At 37.2% G+C, this 16,020-nt stretch overlaps 1 protein-coding gene across 1 annotated transcript; it reads right to left on the bottom strand.

The window, feature by feature from the left end:
• Window positions 1-533: 533 nt before the first annotated feature.
• LOC101348496 (olfactory receptor 4P4-like) lies at window positions 534-1,645 on the bottom strand. The gene has a single exon (XM_004390951.2). The coding sequence runs from the start codon at window positions 1,488-1,490 to the stop codon at window positions 534-536; it is 957 nt and encodes a 318-aa protein (XP_004391008.1). The 5' UTR covers window positions 1,491-1,645.
• Window positions 1,646-16,020: the final 14,375 nt, after the last annotated feature.

The raw sequence follows: 16,020 nt of genomic DNA, 5'->3' as shown, positions 1-16,020 counted from the left end.
TTCATTCTGCCTTTACTAGTTATCATTATTTTTGTACTAGGAACTCAGGAGAGCTGACACCCAGGCCATTTTAAAAGAGATTGATTCTACTACAGTGATTCAGCCATTAGAGTAAGTATAGGCCAATATACTAGCAGCAATAAAACATTAGCATTTAAATTATAGATTTTAACTTCTTTATTGCCAAAGAATGCATGCCAACATGTGGCCTTCACCCAATTCCAAAGTTTTAAATGAAATAAATATTAAAAATTGTTTGCATTATAATTCTCTGCTCAGTATATCCTCATCTTAAAGAGTATAGCCCAGAAGACATTTTATGCAGCTAACTTCCTATATCATCTTGATACCTGCCCCCCAAATTAGCTAAGTTTTCTGTTAATTTTTACATGGTAGATAAGTATTTGATTAGTATATTACTTTAACTTCTAAATCTTAGTTCCTTCATTTAAGCCCTTCACGATATAATGAAAGCATAAACTAGTTTCTAAAATTTTTAAGTCACAATTAGCAACTTCATTTTGCAAAGTTGTTTAGCTGATAGTCTTCTTGAAATTAATTGTGGGCTTCCTTTGAAAATAAGCTTGACACCAAACTTTTCTCATGGCGTTTTTCATCTCTGTATTCCTCAAGGTATAGATTAAGGGATTGAACATAGGAGCAATGATGGTGTAAAATAGAGCAAATACTTTATCCTCAGGGAATGTGGTAGGAGGCCTAAGGTAGGCAAAGATTGAAGGTCCAAAAAATAAGACCACCACAGTCATATGAGACCCACAGGTAGACAGGGCCTTGCGTCTTCCCTCAGCTGAGTGATTTCTTAAGGTGAATAGTATAATGACATAAGAAACAAATAAGACAAAAAAGGTTACTAAGGCGACCATACCTGAATTGGCAACCACAAGAACACCAGTGATGTAGGTATCAGTACAGGCAACTTTTAGCAAAGGGAAGATATCACAAAAATAGTGATCAATTTCATTAGGACCACAAAAGGGTAATAGGATTGCCATGAATAATTGAGGAAAGGAATGTACTGCCCCACCAGCCCAGGCAGCTAAGACAAGAAGGTTACATCTTGTTCTGTTCATGATAATCATGTAGTGGAGAGGTTTGCAGATAGCAACATAGCGATCAAAGGCCATGGCAGTAAGAATGAAGACCTCAATACCGCCAAAGAAGTGCAGGGTGAAGACCTGTAGCATGCAATTACCGTAAGAGATGGATTTAGTCTCCACTAGCAGGTCACCAATCAGTTTGGGTGTGACACTAGAGGTATAGCAGATGTCCACAGAAGACAAGTGGCTAAGGAAATAGTACATTGGTTGGTGGAAAAGGGAGCTGCATAGAATGGAAACAAGGATCAGAAGGTTTCCTACCAAGAGGGAAACATAACAGAATGAGAACAGCACAAAACAAAATAGTTGCATATTTGGGTCATAAGAAAGTCCCAAAAGAATGAATTCTGAGATGTTTCTCTGGCTTTCCATATATATCAGTTTGGTGTATGTTATAAACAAATGAGTTGAGTATCTGAAAATAAAGAAAACATGAATGCCGATCAAGAATTAGCAGTATAATAACAATAATATAAAATATACCAAAAAAGGATTAGCATGAATTAATAGTAATATTAATTATTCTGTTTATAGATTGAGCTGCTTTTTCTTTTATACTATCTTATTTTACAAATCTATTGTGAAATGATTTTATAACAGGAATAATTATGTATTTTATTCAATTTACCACTAAGTTTAAAGAATATTTTTAATGTTGTCTTGATAATGCAGCAAACATTTTTACTGTTAATTATGATTTTGATAACAAATACTTAATCTACTTAATACATTAAAAAAAAAAATACTTTGCCTATTTTTAAAGGAGTGTGTGCCTTGTCCTTAAGATCAACTTTCTTTCTCACAGCATGATCTGGTCCACCTTCTCTGAATTATCTGGAAGCATATGCTCAGGAAATTTAAATATGTTTAAAACATCTTACCTCTAATTGCTGAATTTTAGTGATATGTAACATACTCTTGGTTGCCATGTGAGCAAACATTGCAAATGGATTTAGTAATGTAGATTTGGTTACATTTGAAAGTGTACAGAAAAGAATTTCAATTAATGACTGAAGTTGTAAAAAACAATCAGCAAATTAATTCATTTCTCCTATTACACTTCACCTGTTAAAAACTACTTTTAAGAACATACTGTTATTCAGGTTTGTGAAGGCAAAATGAGAGAAAACAATTGAATTGCTCAAGTATTTTGAAATGTGCATATTTTATGGCTTCTGCTAGCAATTTCATGCTTTTATATACATTCTAGGCAACAAATGTCAATAAGAGACGATTGTAACAAATATAACAAAGTTTAGTTGTCATTTATGCTCTTTGCTTCATGAACAAATAGATGAAAAATTCACGAATCACGTACATCTTTTGATTAATCTTGAGACATTTGCAAGGGAAAAAAAGGTGTAGACTAGAAAGAATGCACTTCCAAGGGCTATTTATCCAGTTATGAGAAATTGTAAGGTACCCAGTGGAGCTACCTTCTACCTTAGAATCTGATGTAACAGTCAGTTGGCTGTCCAGATATTTCTTAAAGCACAGAATGCTTTTGTAGGAAGGTTATTTAGAAACCATCAAATCCTGTGATACATAAATCCGAAATCTGTATTACTTGCAGTCTTTGAAATTTTTCATGGTAAATAGATAATAACCATGGTACTTAAAAAAATAAGGCATACTGTGAGAAAGTCAATTCTGTTTTTAACTTATATTCAAAAATTTAATTTCAAGGAAAAAGTCTCGGTTTGTTCCTACTATGACTTTGGTGCCACTCTAAGACTCCCATTCTTTCATTTTTTAAACAAACCAAAAATAATTATCAGGCTCATAATGTTCAGCACTTAAAAATAAGTAAATACATTTTAAGATTTTTTGGTTCATTGTCCTGTATTTTTCTTCTTATAACTAATGTTGATTTCTCGTTTATGAGATGATACAATGTTTGTTTTTCAAGTATATGTATTTACCTGAAACAAACTGATTTAAAGATAATTATAAGGTAAGTAAGCTGGTGAGCAATTTAAAAGTAGACGTGGCTGGATTAATCCAAACCCCTGTCTTTCAATAAAACAGACAAAAATCAAGAGGCTCTAAGTAATTTCTCAGGGTTAGAAGGTAACACTCTGTGGATACTAGAAGCCAAATATCCCAGTTCTCACTGTCTGGTTTTGCATCCATGCTTTAGAGCAGAGTGTGACAGGATAGGGGGCAGGGATGGCATGGAATATGCACGTTGACAAGTTATCCAAACACACCGGGACAATTCTCCGGTTGTAAGTCATTTTGAAATAATTTTCTTTTAGTTTTACCAAAATGTAAATTCAGTCAGTCAAGATGCTTGCTTGTTTTCTAGATCATCACAGGAGTTTAATCTAAAAGTTCTTAAAATCTCATCCTCTCTGGGAGCATGCTATTATAATCACTGCTGTTAGCAAAGGTGTACAAGAAAATAAATACGGTCAGGTGAGGAAGAACTACTGATATAAAAACAAATCATATTTCTTGTCCTTGTAGACAGTAAGGAAAGCTCCTAGGAGAAAGGTGAAATCATAACCCATGAAACGGAAGAAATACTAGGCAAGTAGGGCTTAAGCAGCACCAAGACAGAGGAAGAAATATTGAGGGCTATAAAATAAACTGACCCGTTGTGAATCTTGGGCTAATTGCATAATTTCTTTAAGCCTCATTTTCCTCATCTATGTAATTGAGATGTCAATACATCATTCATAAATATAATGATAAATATATGAAGTGACATAAAATACCCTAATATCATACATGGTTCATGGCACACGAGTTATTTTACTTTTACTTCCTTTCTTCTTTGAGTGAGGAGTTAGTTTACCAACTACTGAAACTGCCATGTACATACATACAAGCAAGTTCAAGGAAGATATAAATAACCACCCCCACCAAAAAAAAAAAAAAAAGTCATAGTACACATTTAAAGAAGATGATCAGGTAAACTTCAATTTAGACAGTCTATTAGTTAAAAAATAATAAGTTATACTCTGATGACAGATTGGCTATTTTAGAGCATTTCTTAACATTAACCAGTAAAACAAATTTTTTTCTTGCACTAAAAAAACTTGTCAAACGATTACTTCTTTGATAGTATTGTATAAATTCTGTATACCATTTTTGATGTTCTCTCAGCATAATAAGAACAGATGCTCTTTTAGTAAAAGTACAGTTTCCACTACTAGTTAAATTTTCTAGCAGAGGGTTCTGAATGTGCCATGCTATAAACTTACCTTAGTTTATGATGATGAATGTGGTCTGTTTTAGGATGGTATGTTTATTGAAATATGGGAAATTTTTTGTTATCATAGATATTCAAGCATAAATAAGGTTATTCCTTGATATGAATATGAAGGGAGATATATTAGCACCAGAGTGGGGCTCAGTAAATTCACTGCCAACCTGAAGATTTCATTAACTTTAACTCTACTGTTCTCAACTGAAATTCTGTTTGTGTACATTTAAAACTGAAATGTGCTCTAGCTTTTTTATACTAATTAAATTATCATATAATTCAAAAGAAGTTATAGGTTTAAGAAAGAAAATATATAGAAAAAAAGCAAATAGAATATACTCAGTATAAACATGGCTGATGGGCTTTCACCAAACTAAGGCAGAATGGGTAATTCATGGACCATCAAGTCTGAGATGGGCAGCTTTAGGCTGCAGCAGAAAGAATTTCTTCCTGAGATACACACTGTGGTAATTCTTCTTCAGCATCTAAATCTGAAATAAAATGCAGAGAATTGCAAACCAATAATTCAAGCACACGCAGGTTAATTCTCTAAAACTATGTATAGAATCTCAAAATCCCTTAGAACATTTTACAGGTTTGCCAGGGTAGTGGACTTTACATATCCACTAAACCATCAGGGATACAAAGAAAAGTATATCTTTATTCCACAGAAAAGCAAGCTATGACTTCTCAATGCAGATTTAACATCTTAACACTACTTAAGACTAAAAAGTAAACAAAAAGAGTTTTGAAATTCCAAAAAAATCTTACACACATATTTAAGTCCTAAGAGTCATCTATTTGATGTGCATGCCAGAAGGAAATTTCATAAGCGGAATATAAACTTATGTGACAATGAAGAGAGAATTGATAGGTTTTTGAAAGCTCTAAGTAATCATATTCCCAGAAGCATTTCAAAGTATGTCTTTGCCAAATGGCATTAATTGGCTTTCCACCATAATGGCCCTGGTGCCTCTGGGCATTTTCTGGTCCTAGCTTTAATTTCCATAGATGCCCCAACATGTTATAGTCAGACAAAGAGCAGTTCACAACACCCTTCTTACTTTGTGCTCATCTAGCTTTCTGAAGAATAGAGGGAAAAATAACATAGCCTGGAATAATATCAGGTCAGCCATCAGGAAATCTGAGACGCGAGAACCAAAGACAGGCATTTACAGTCCAATATGGATCACTATCAAGAGTAACCTAGGTGGTTAGAAGTAGATCGACCAATAAAATCAGTGACCTGCAAGATTATGACTACCAAAGAAACAAACGAACAAACCCATTGCCATCAAGTAGATTCCAACTCATAGTGACTCTTTAGGACAGAGCGGAACTGCCCCACAGAGTTTCTAAGGAGCGACTAGTGAATTCGAACTGCTGAGCTTTTTTGGGTTAGCAGCCCAAAAGTCTTAAATCAACTCCAAGTCCAAAATCTCCTGGGGCAAAACTCCTCTTCATCTGTGAAATCTAGAATACCAGTTATCTGTTTCCAAAGTACAATGGTAGAACAAGCACAGGTAGACGTTTTCATTATAAATGGGAGAAATGAAAGGGAAAGAAAGGATAAGAGGCATCAAGCAAGTCAGTAGAACACATTACATTAGCTCTCAAAGCTTGAGAATAAGCCTCTGTTCTCTAATACAATTTAGTCAATGTCCCTGCCCTCCAGACTCTGGGTGTTGGCCACACTCTGCGGATTCTGGGTGGAGGCCCCTCAGCCTGACTTCATTTCCACCTTCCAGGTCCACTGGGACAGCAACTCTGCACCCTCGGATTTGGGAGGTCCTATTCTCCTAGTTCATCTGAGTGACAACCGCACACTCTAGGCCCCGGCAGGCCTCATTCTTCTGCCCCTGGGCATGGAAGTCCTGCCCCCTCAGCTTTGGGCAGCAGATTCAGCTCCATCCTACTGGCACTTGTCTAGGGCAGGCCCACACTCTGAACAGAGTTGATGAAGATCTAACTCTATGAAATCCAGGAGTTTGTGGCCCCATCCTTTGCAATCACAGAGGCCATGACTACACGCTTTGAGACCCTAGAAGTTGTGGCCCTTCCCTTTGAGACTGAGGAAGTTCTGCTTCCTGTGCTGCTTGTTTCTTCAGCTTCTGCTTCCTGGTTCCTTGGCCCCTTGGCCCCTTGGCCCCTCAGGCTCTTGGGATGACCTTGTGTCTGCCTGTTGGGGCAAGTATTTCAAAGCTCTTTAGCTCTACCTGTGAGTGCCTGGATGCATCCCAGTCCAACAGTAAACCTTGGCCAGAAGGTAGTCAGCAATCTCACTCCTTGGGTCAGCTTTTGCACTGTCTAGCACCAGTCTCCTGGTTCTGCTGCTGCAGTTTCTCTTCTACAGCAACTCAGTGTTACTGCTCTCCTCACTTCCTTCTGAACCCTCACCAGAATTTTCTTTGATGTGCATAATGCATCAACAGTCTTTTCAAGGCAATCTAGGATTTTACTATTGTTGCTGTTAGATGCCATCAAGTCTGTTCAGACTCATAGTGACCCTATGTACAACAGAACAAAACATTACCCAGTACTTAGCCATCCTCACAATCTTTGTTATGCTTCAGTCCATTGTTGTAGCCACTGTGTCATTCTATCTCCTTGAGGGTCTCCTCTTTTTCACTGATCCTCTCTCCTTTACCAAGCATGATGTCCTTCTCCAGGGACTGATCCCTCCTGATAACACATCCAATGTACATGAGACAAGGTTTCGCCATCCTTGCTTCTAAGGAGCATTTTGGCTGTACTTTTTCCAAAACAGATTTGTTTGTTCTATGGTATTCCATGGTATATTCAATATTCTTCGCCAACACCACCATTCAAAGCCATCAGTTCTTCTTCTGTCTTCCTTATTCATTGTCCAGCTTTCACATACATATGAGGTGATTGAAAACTCCATGACTTGGGTCAGGCACACCTTCATCTTCAAGGTAACATCTTTGCTTTTCAATACTTTAAAGAGGTCTCTTGCAGCAGATTTGCCCAATGCAATAAGTCATTAGATTTCTTGACTGCTGCTTCCAGAGGTGTTGATTTAGGATACAAGTAAGATGAAATCCTTGACAACTTCAATCTTTCCTCCGCTATCATGATGTTGCTTATTGGTCTAATAGTGAAGATTTTTGTTTTCTTTATGTTGAGGTGTAATCCATACTGAAGGCTGTGGTGTTTGATCTTCATCAGTAAGTTCTTCAAGTCCTCTTCACTTTCAGCAAGCAAGGTTATGTCATCAACATAACACAGGTTGTTAATGAGTCTTCTTCCAATTCTGATGCCCCATTCTTCTTCAGATAGTCCAGCTTCTCGGATTATTTGTTCAGCTTATGGATTGAATAAGTATGTTGAAAGGATACAATCCTGATGCACACCTTTCCTAACTTTAAACCACACAGTATCCCCTTGTTCTGCTCAAAGGACTGCCTCTTGATCCATGTACAGGTTCCTCATGAGCACAATTAAGTGTCCTGGAATTTCCATTCTTTGCAATGTTATCCATAATTTGTTATGATCCACACAGTTGAATGCTTTTGCACAGTCAATAAAACATAGGTAAAAGTCTTTCTCATACTCTCTGCTTTCAGCCAGGATCCATCTGACATCAGCAATGATATCCCTGGTTCCATATCCTCTTCTGAATCTGGCTTGAATTTCTGGCAGTTCCCTGTTGATGTACTGCTGCAGCAGCTTTGAATGATCTTCAGCAAAATTTTACTTGCACGTGATATTGCTTATATTGTTTGATAATTTCCACATTCTGTTGAATCACTTTTCTTTGGAATAGGCATAAATACAGATCTCTTCCTGTCAGTTAGCCAGGTAACTGTCTTCCAGATTTCTTGGCATAGATGAGTGAGCACTTCCAGCACTGCATCCATTTGTTGAAACATCTCAATTGGTATTATGTCAGTTCCTGGATCCTTGCTTATCGCCAATGTCTTCAGTGCAGCTTGAACCTCTTCTTTCAGTACCATCGATTCCTGATGTAATAAGTATAAGTAATAAGCCCATGTTTCTTAAGCACCGTACACTTACACTTCATAGTAATCATTTTTTTATTCTTTCAAATGCATGTGAAGTATTTTTATGTTCAAAGTTTATTTATATATGAAAAATCCAAAATGCTGAAAGTTAATTAATTTGTTCAAGTTCTAAGAGTGAATCAGTTGTAGAGCTGGGACAGCTAGTTTTATACTCTTTAAAACACAATTCATTTTTCCAGAGTTAGTCTTGGTGCCCTTTGGTGATAAAGACAGAATGCATCACTCCATTTAACACCAACTGTCTCCATCTTCAGTTCTTTACTTTGATTCATCTCTGGCTTTGTTAGGAAAAGTTTTATTTCTTTTACAAGAAAAACATATATGTATGTGTATGTACACATATATATGTATAAGTGTAAATTATATATATATATGCAAAGGCATATATATATATAGTTTATACCATGAGCCTATTTAAATGGCAAGGTGTTATTTTCTCTTCCTAAATAAGGAAGTATAAAATTGACTGGTAATAAAATTTGTCATTTTCAAAATCTTCCCTTCAAATTTTTGACTTTGTAGTATTGTCTTGTGAAAATTTTTCATAAGTGAATTTTAAATCTGACAATGTATTTCTTTCCTAAAACTTGCAGACATAGTAATCTGTCCATTTCCTCTCTGCTGTAGAGCTTACTTAATTTTATCACCCTCATTTTTTCTGTTCTTTTTCCTACTTTGCACAGTGCCTCTAGGAAGACTGTAACTCTTGCATTGTATATACATATTCCAGATCTCTTTCACTCTTTCTGTATTTGAATTGTCTTCCTTTTCATACAATCCTCTTATCCTGTCCTTTCCCTATTTCAATATTTGCTCTGTTCCATAACACACACACGCATATATATATTATTCCTGTTAAGCACGCAAAAAAGGCATTTTATCAAATTTTTTCTGGTTTCTCTAGGAAAACTTCTTCAGAAATATCTTTTTCAGAGGCAGAGCCAACATGGAGCTATAGACAGAAGCACCACACTATCCCTTCACAACAAAGACCCAAAAAACTAAGTAAAACAGAGACAAACGTCAGTCTTGGAAACCTAAGCATCGAAAGAAGAGACAAAGGACTCAGCCAAGCACTGAATGGCATAAGAAACTGAGAGAGGACAAAGAGCAAAGAGAGATATGGAGTACAGGTCCCCTACCAGCTAATATGGCATGGATTTGCCATCGTGGACTCCTCAGCCACCAGGGACAGTGGACAGGGGGTACAGGAAGACAGCTTCAAGGAGTTCCCAGCAGGAGATAGAGCACCTGGTAATCAGCAATACACGCTTTACCACCCCCAACCCTTCTTACCCCTGCTTGTCCTCTGCTGCTTCCCAATGGGCAGAGGTCTCTAGGCTGGGGAGGCGCCAGCTTCTTGTCCCTTGGATTAGTCCCACCCACAAAGACCAGCTCCTTCAGTGCCTTTTTTTTTGTTGCTGTTGTTGCCTTTTTTGGCTTCTTTTGGTTTCTTCTCTCTCTCTCACCTCCTTCCCTTCCTTTCTCTCAAACACCTAGCTCTGTGTGCCACCTCCACTCCTTGTTGACAGGCTGTGAAGCACTACTTGGCTGGGGAACCACTTACTCTGTTCATTCTGCCACGCAGGTGGGATACCTGGGGTCACTTTTTTTTTCTTGTTTTCTTCATTTCTTGATTTCTCTTCTGTCTCTACTTTTCTTCTTTTCTTGCTTCCTGAATACCTGGCACTGTATGACATCTCTGCCCCTTCTAGACAAGCTGTGCAGTGCCGCTCAGCTTTGGAGCCACTTCCCCAGTCCATATTGCCAAGTCAGCGGGCTCACTTGGGGATTTTTTTTTCTTTTCTCGATTTCTTTCCTCTCTCTACCATTCTTCCCTTCTTTTCTTCTGAATACCTGGAACCGTGTGCCATCTATGCTCCTTCGAGGCATGCTGTGTAGTGTTATGTGGTTGAGGAGTCACTTCCCTGGTCTGTGCCACCACACCAGTGGGGTTCCTTGGGCATTTTTTCTCTCTTCTTTTCTTTTCTCAGTTTCTTGTCTTTCTCTACATTCCTTCTTTACCCTTCTGCTGAACACCGGGTGCCATGTGTCATCTATGCTCCTTCTTGATGGGCTATGTAGTGTCACTCGGCTTGGGACCCTCTTCTGGTGGGCTCCCTTGGGGCATTTTTTTTCCTTCTTTTTTACTCAGTTTCTTATCTCTTTCTACCTTCCTTCCTCATCCTTCTCCTGAACACCTGGTGCCATGTGCCATCTCTGCCACTTCTTGATGGGCTGTGCAGTGCTGCTCGGCTGGGAAGTCACTTCTAGTGGGATCCCTTGGGGTATTTTTTTCCATTTTTTCTTTCTCTGTCTTCTTCTTCCCCTCCCCCTCTTGTCTCTCTCTAGCTTCCTTCCTTTCCTTCCTCCCATCCACCTGACATTTTTTGTTCTCAGTTTCTTGTCTCTCTCTACATTTCTTTAATTCCTTTCTCCTGACCACATAGCTGCATATGCCTTTTTCTCTCCTTTTTTTATCTAGGTGCTTATCTCTCTCTCCTTTCCTTCCTTTCCTTTCTACCGCCTACCTAGTTGCATGTGCCATATCTGTCCCTTCTTGACTTGCTGTGCCTCACCACCTGGCTAGAAAGCCACATGTGCATGGTTTCCCAGGCTCTGCACCATGCCAACTACTAGCTTCCTCAGCATTTTTTTTTTTCCTTTTTGATCCCTGTTTCTCTCTCTTCTTTCCCAAACCCACTTATCTCCACACATCACAACCTCCCTCTCCCTCCTGCGTATCTGTACTGTGCACTGAGCATCACACCACCAAGTAACACAGGCATGGTCTACTGGAATCTCCCCTGCACTGACCACTGGCCCTGCTCTGTCGGCCCCAGTATGTGCCACAAATGACCCATCCCAGCAATTTCCCTTCCGCTGGACCTGCCCTGCTGCACCATAGCAGAGTTACTTGTCCTGCCCATTGGACAAGGTGGTGAGAAGCATCATGTCTACAGATGAACAAACAACAAAGAACACCTAGCCCACCTGTTCAGGAGTAACCAAATAAAACAAAAAAGCAGGACAAAACAAACAAATCTACAATCAATAAATGAGGAAAATAACTATGGAATGTCCCAAAGACGGTAAACAATATCAAAACATTAAAAAAAAAAAAAAAAAAAAAACAGGACAGGATGGTTCCAGTAGACATCAAAAATAAAACACCAGATGACCTCCCAGTAGAAGAAAAGGCACTGGAACTATCTGATACAGAATCAAATCTCTAATATTCAGAGCTATCCAAGAGTTGAAAGAAAAAGCAGACAAAAATGAGGAAAAAATAGACAAAATCATGGAAAAGACAGAGAAAATCATGGAAAAGAAATACAAAATAATGGGAAAATTCAGGAAAATAATACAGGAACAAAATGTCAAAATAAATTCACAACTAGAAATCATACAAAAACAGCAATTAGAAATCCATAAGATAGACAACAAGATTTCAGAAATAGTGTCACAGAACATTTGAGGAGCAGATTTGAAACAACGGAACACAAGATCAGCAAAATTGAAGACAAATACTTGGATATAAATTTGTTTGAGGAAATATAAAAGAAAAGAACAAAGAAAAATGAGGAATCCCTGAGAATGATATGGGATACATCGAAAAGCAAAAATTTACGAGTGATCGGAGTTCCAGAACAGGGGGAGAAAACAGAAAACACAGGGAGGATCATTGAAGAACTGCTGACAGAAAACTTCCCCAATATCATGAAAGATGAAAAGGTGACCGTCTAAGAAGCTCAGCGAACCCCATATAGGATAGACCCCAAAAGAAAATCACCAAGGCGTATCATAATCACACTTGCTGAAACCAAACGAAAAGAAAGAATCCTGAGAGCAGCTCGAGAAAAATGAAAAGTCACATACAGAGGGGAAGTAAGACTAATCTCTGATTATTCGGCAGAAACCATGCAGGCAAGAAGGCAATGGGATGACATATACAAAACCTTGAAAGAAAAAAAATTGCCAACCAAGAATAAAAAGCCTGCAATACTCTCTCTCAAATACGATGGTGAAATTAGGGCTTTCGAGATAAACAGAAATTAAGGGAATATTTAAAAAACAAAGCAAACTTACAAAATTTATTAAAGGGAGTCCTTTGGTTAGAGAACAAACAACATCAGACGATAGCCTGACTCTAGGACTCAAGACCACATCAGCCAAATACCAACCTAGGTAAAGAACTCTCAAGGTTTAATCAAAACTAAGAGATTTATAACAGGGAACCAGAAAGATTAATCTGTAAATGACAACAACATTAGAATAAAAGAGAGAGGAAATGGTGTAGGCATAGAACTTTAAATGGAGAGGAAGTAAAGGCCATACGAAGTCATAAATACTGGTTCAAACATAGGAAGGTAAGGGTAAATTTTAAGGTAATCACAAAGAAAGTTGATAAACCTACTAATTAAATAAAGAAGAAAAACATAAAGTCTAAGTAAACACAAAATCTACAAACACAAAATAAATGAAAAAAGAACACACAAACAAAAGGAATTAGGCAAAAGAAAGGAAGAGGAACAAAGAAAATGTCAGCACCACAAAAAGCAGCACTACAAAATGACAGCAATAAACACATACCTAGCAATAATTACACTGAATATAAATGGCCTAAATGTGCCCATAAGGAGACAGGGAGTGATAGAATGAATTAAAAAACAGGATCCATCAATATGCTGTCTTTAGAAACAAAGACAATTTTAGAAACAAAGACATAAATTTATTAAAAGTCAAAGGATGGAAAAAATATATCAAGCAAACAGTGACCAAAAAAGAGCAGGACTGGCAATACTAAACTCAGATAAAATAGATTACTTTAAAACAAAATCCAACATAAAAGACAAAGAAGAACATTATGTAATGATTGAAAGGACAATCCATCATTAAGACATAAGGATAATAAATACCTACACACCTAATGGCAGGGCTTCAAAATACATAAAACAAACTCTAACAGCACTGGAAAGAGAAATAGACAGTTCCACAATAATAGAAGGAGATTTCAACACAAAACTCTTGGTAAAGGACAGAACATCTAGAAAGAACCTCAACAAAGACAGAAAATCTAAAGGTCAGAATCAGCCAATGTCCTCAAAGACATACATAAAACACTCCACCTAACAGCTGCAAAGTACACATTCTTTTCCAATGCACATGGAATGTTCTCCAGAATAGACCACATCTTAGGCCACAAAGCAACCCTCAACAAAATCCAAAACATTGATATAACACAGAGTATCATTTCTGATCACAACACCACCAAAGTAGAAATTAACAACAGGAAGAGTGAGGGGAAAAAAAAATCAAATACATGGAAAATGAATAACATCCTGCTTAAAAACCACTGGGTAATAGAAGAAATCAAAGATGGAATAAAATAATTCCTAGATTCAAATGAGAATGAAAACTCATCTTATCAAAACCTTTGGGATAGAGCAAAGGCAGGGATCAGAGGTCAATTTATAGAAACAGATGCACACATCAAAAAAGAAGAATAGGACAAAATCAAAACATTAGCTACACAACTTGAACAAACAGAAAGAAAACAGCAAAAGAAGCCCACAGCCACCAGAATAAAGATCAGGGCAGAAATAAATGAAATAGAGAGTAGAAAAAACTATAAAAAAAATCAACAAAACCAAATTTGGTTCTTTGAAAGGATCAAAAAATCGACAAACCATTGGCCAAACTGACAAAAGAAACACAGGAGAGGATTCAAATAACCCAATTAAGAAATGAATTGGGGGACAATACAACAGATACAACTGAAATAAAAGATATCATAAGGGAGTACTATGGAAAACTATACTCCAACAAATTTGAAAACCTAGAGGAAATGGACAAATTTCTAGAAACGCACTACCTACCCAAACTAACACAAACTGATGCTGAAAATCTGAAGAGACCCGTAACAAGAGAAGAGATTGACAACGTAATTTAAAACAAACAAACAAAAAAAAAAAACTCCCCAGCAAAATAAAGCCCTGCCCAAACAGCTCACTGGAGAATTGTACCAAACATTCAGAGAAGAGCTTACACCAGTACTACTCAAACTATTTCATAACATAGAAAAGGAAGACATATTTCTAAATTCACTCTATTAAGTCAGCATAAACCTGACACCGAAACCAGGCAAAGATGTCACATAAAAAGAAAATTACAGACCAATGTCTCTCATGAATATAAATGCAAAAATTCTCAAGAAAATTCTAGCCAATACAATTAAGCATCATATCATAATACACCACAACCAAGTGGGATTCATATCAGGTTTGCAAGGATGGTTCAAGATTAGAAAATCAATCAACATAATCCACCACATAAATAAAGAAAAGAATCACATGATCATCCCAATTGATGAAGGAAAGGCATTTGACAAAGTCCAACACCCATTCCTGATAACAACTCTCAATAAAATAGGTATAGAAGGGAAATACGTCAACAAAATAAAGGGCATCTATACAAAACCAACAGCCAGCATCAATCATAATGGGGAGAGGCTGAAAACATTCCCCTTGAGAATGGGAAAAAGACAGGGATGCCCTTTATCACCACTCCTATTTAACATTGTACTGTATGGAATTCCTATCTTGAGCAATAAGGCAAGTAAAAGAAATAAAGGGCATCCAAACTGGCAAGGAAGAAGTAAAACTGTCTCTGTTTGCAGATGATATGATACTGTATATAGAAAACCCAAAAGATTCCATGAGAAAACTACTGAGAACTAACAGAAAGATTCAACAGAGCAGCAGGATACAAGATAAACATACAAAAATCAGTTGATGAAAAGGAAATCAGAAAAACAATATCTTCTATAACGGCTTCTAAAAAATAAAATTCTTAGGAATAAATCTAACCAGGGATGTAAAAGACCTATACGAATAAAACTACAAAACACTACTGCAAGAAACTCAAAGAGATCTACATAAATGGAAAAACATACCATGCTCATGGATAGGTATACTCAACATAGTAAAAATGACAATTCTACCCAAAACAATCTGCAAATACAATGCAATCCCGATCCAAATACCAACAAAATTCTTTAAAGAGATGGAAAAACTAATCATTAACTTTATATGGAAAGGGAAGAAGCCCCAGATAAGTAAAGCATTATTGAAGAAGAAGAATAAAGTAGAAGGACTCACAGTACCTGACCTCAGAACTTACTACACAGCTACAGTAGTCAAAACAGCCTAGTACCAGTACAGCAAACGCACTGACCAATGGAACAGAATTGAGAACCCAGATGTAAATACACCCATCTAGGGTCACCTGATCTTCTACAAGGGCCCAATCAGATGGGGAACAGACAGTGTTTTTAACAAATGGTGCTGGCAAAACTGGATGTCCACCTGCAAAAATATGAAACAGGACCCATACCTCACACCATACACAAAACTAATTCAAGATGGATCAAAGACCTAAATATAAACCCAACAACTATAAAGTTTACAGAAGAAAAAGTAGGACCAAGGCTAGAGGCCCTAATAATACACAGCATTAGCAGGATACAAACCATACTAACAACACACAAACCCCAGAAGATAAGCTAGATAACTGGGATCTTCTAAAAATTAAACACTTATGCTCATCAAAAGACTTCACCAAAAGAGTAAAAAGAGAACCTACA

Source organism: Trichechus manatus, unplaced genomic scaffold (genome assembly GCF_000243295.1).
Source record: "Trichechus manatus latirostris isolate Lorelei unplaced genomic scaffold, TriManLat1.0 scaffold00362, whole genome shotgun sequence".
NCBI lineage: Eukaryota > Metazoa > Chordata > Mammalia > Sirenia > Trichechidae > Trichechus > Trichechus manatus.
The sequence above is the reverse complement of the archived record's forward strand: the minus strand, read 5'-3'. Positions and strand labels throughout refer to the sequence as shown.

Coding starts and splice junctions, on each gene's coding strand:
- LOC101348496 (XM_004390951.2), bottom strand. CDS start 1,490: ATGGAAAGCCAGAGAAACATCTCAGAATTCATTCTTTTGGGACTTTCT.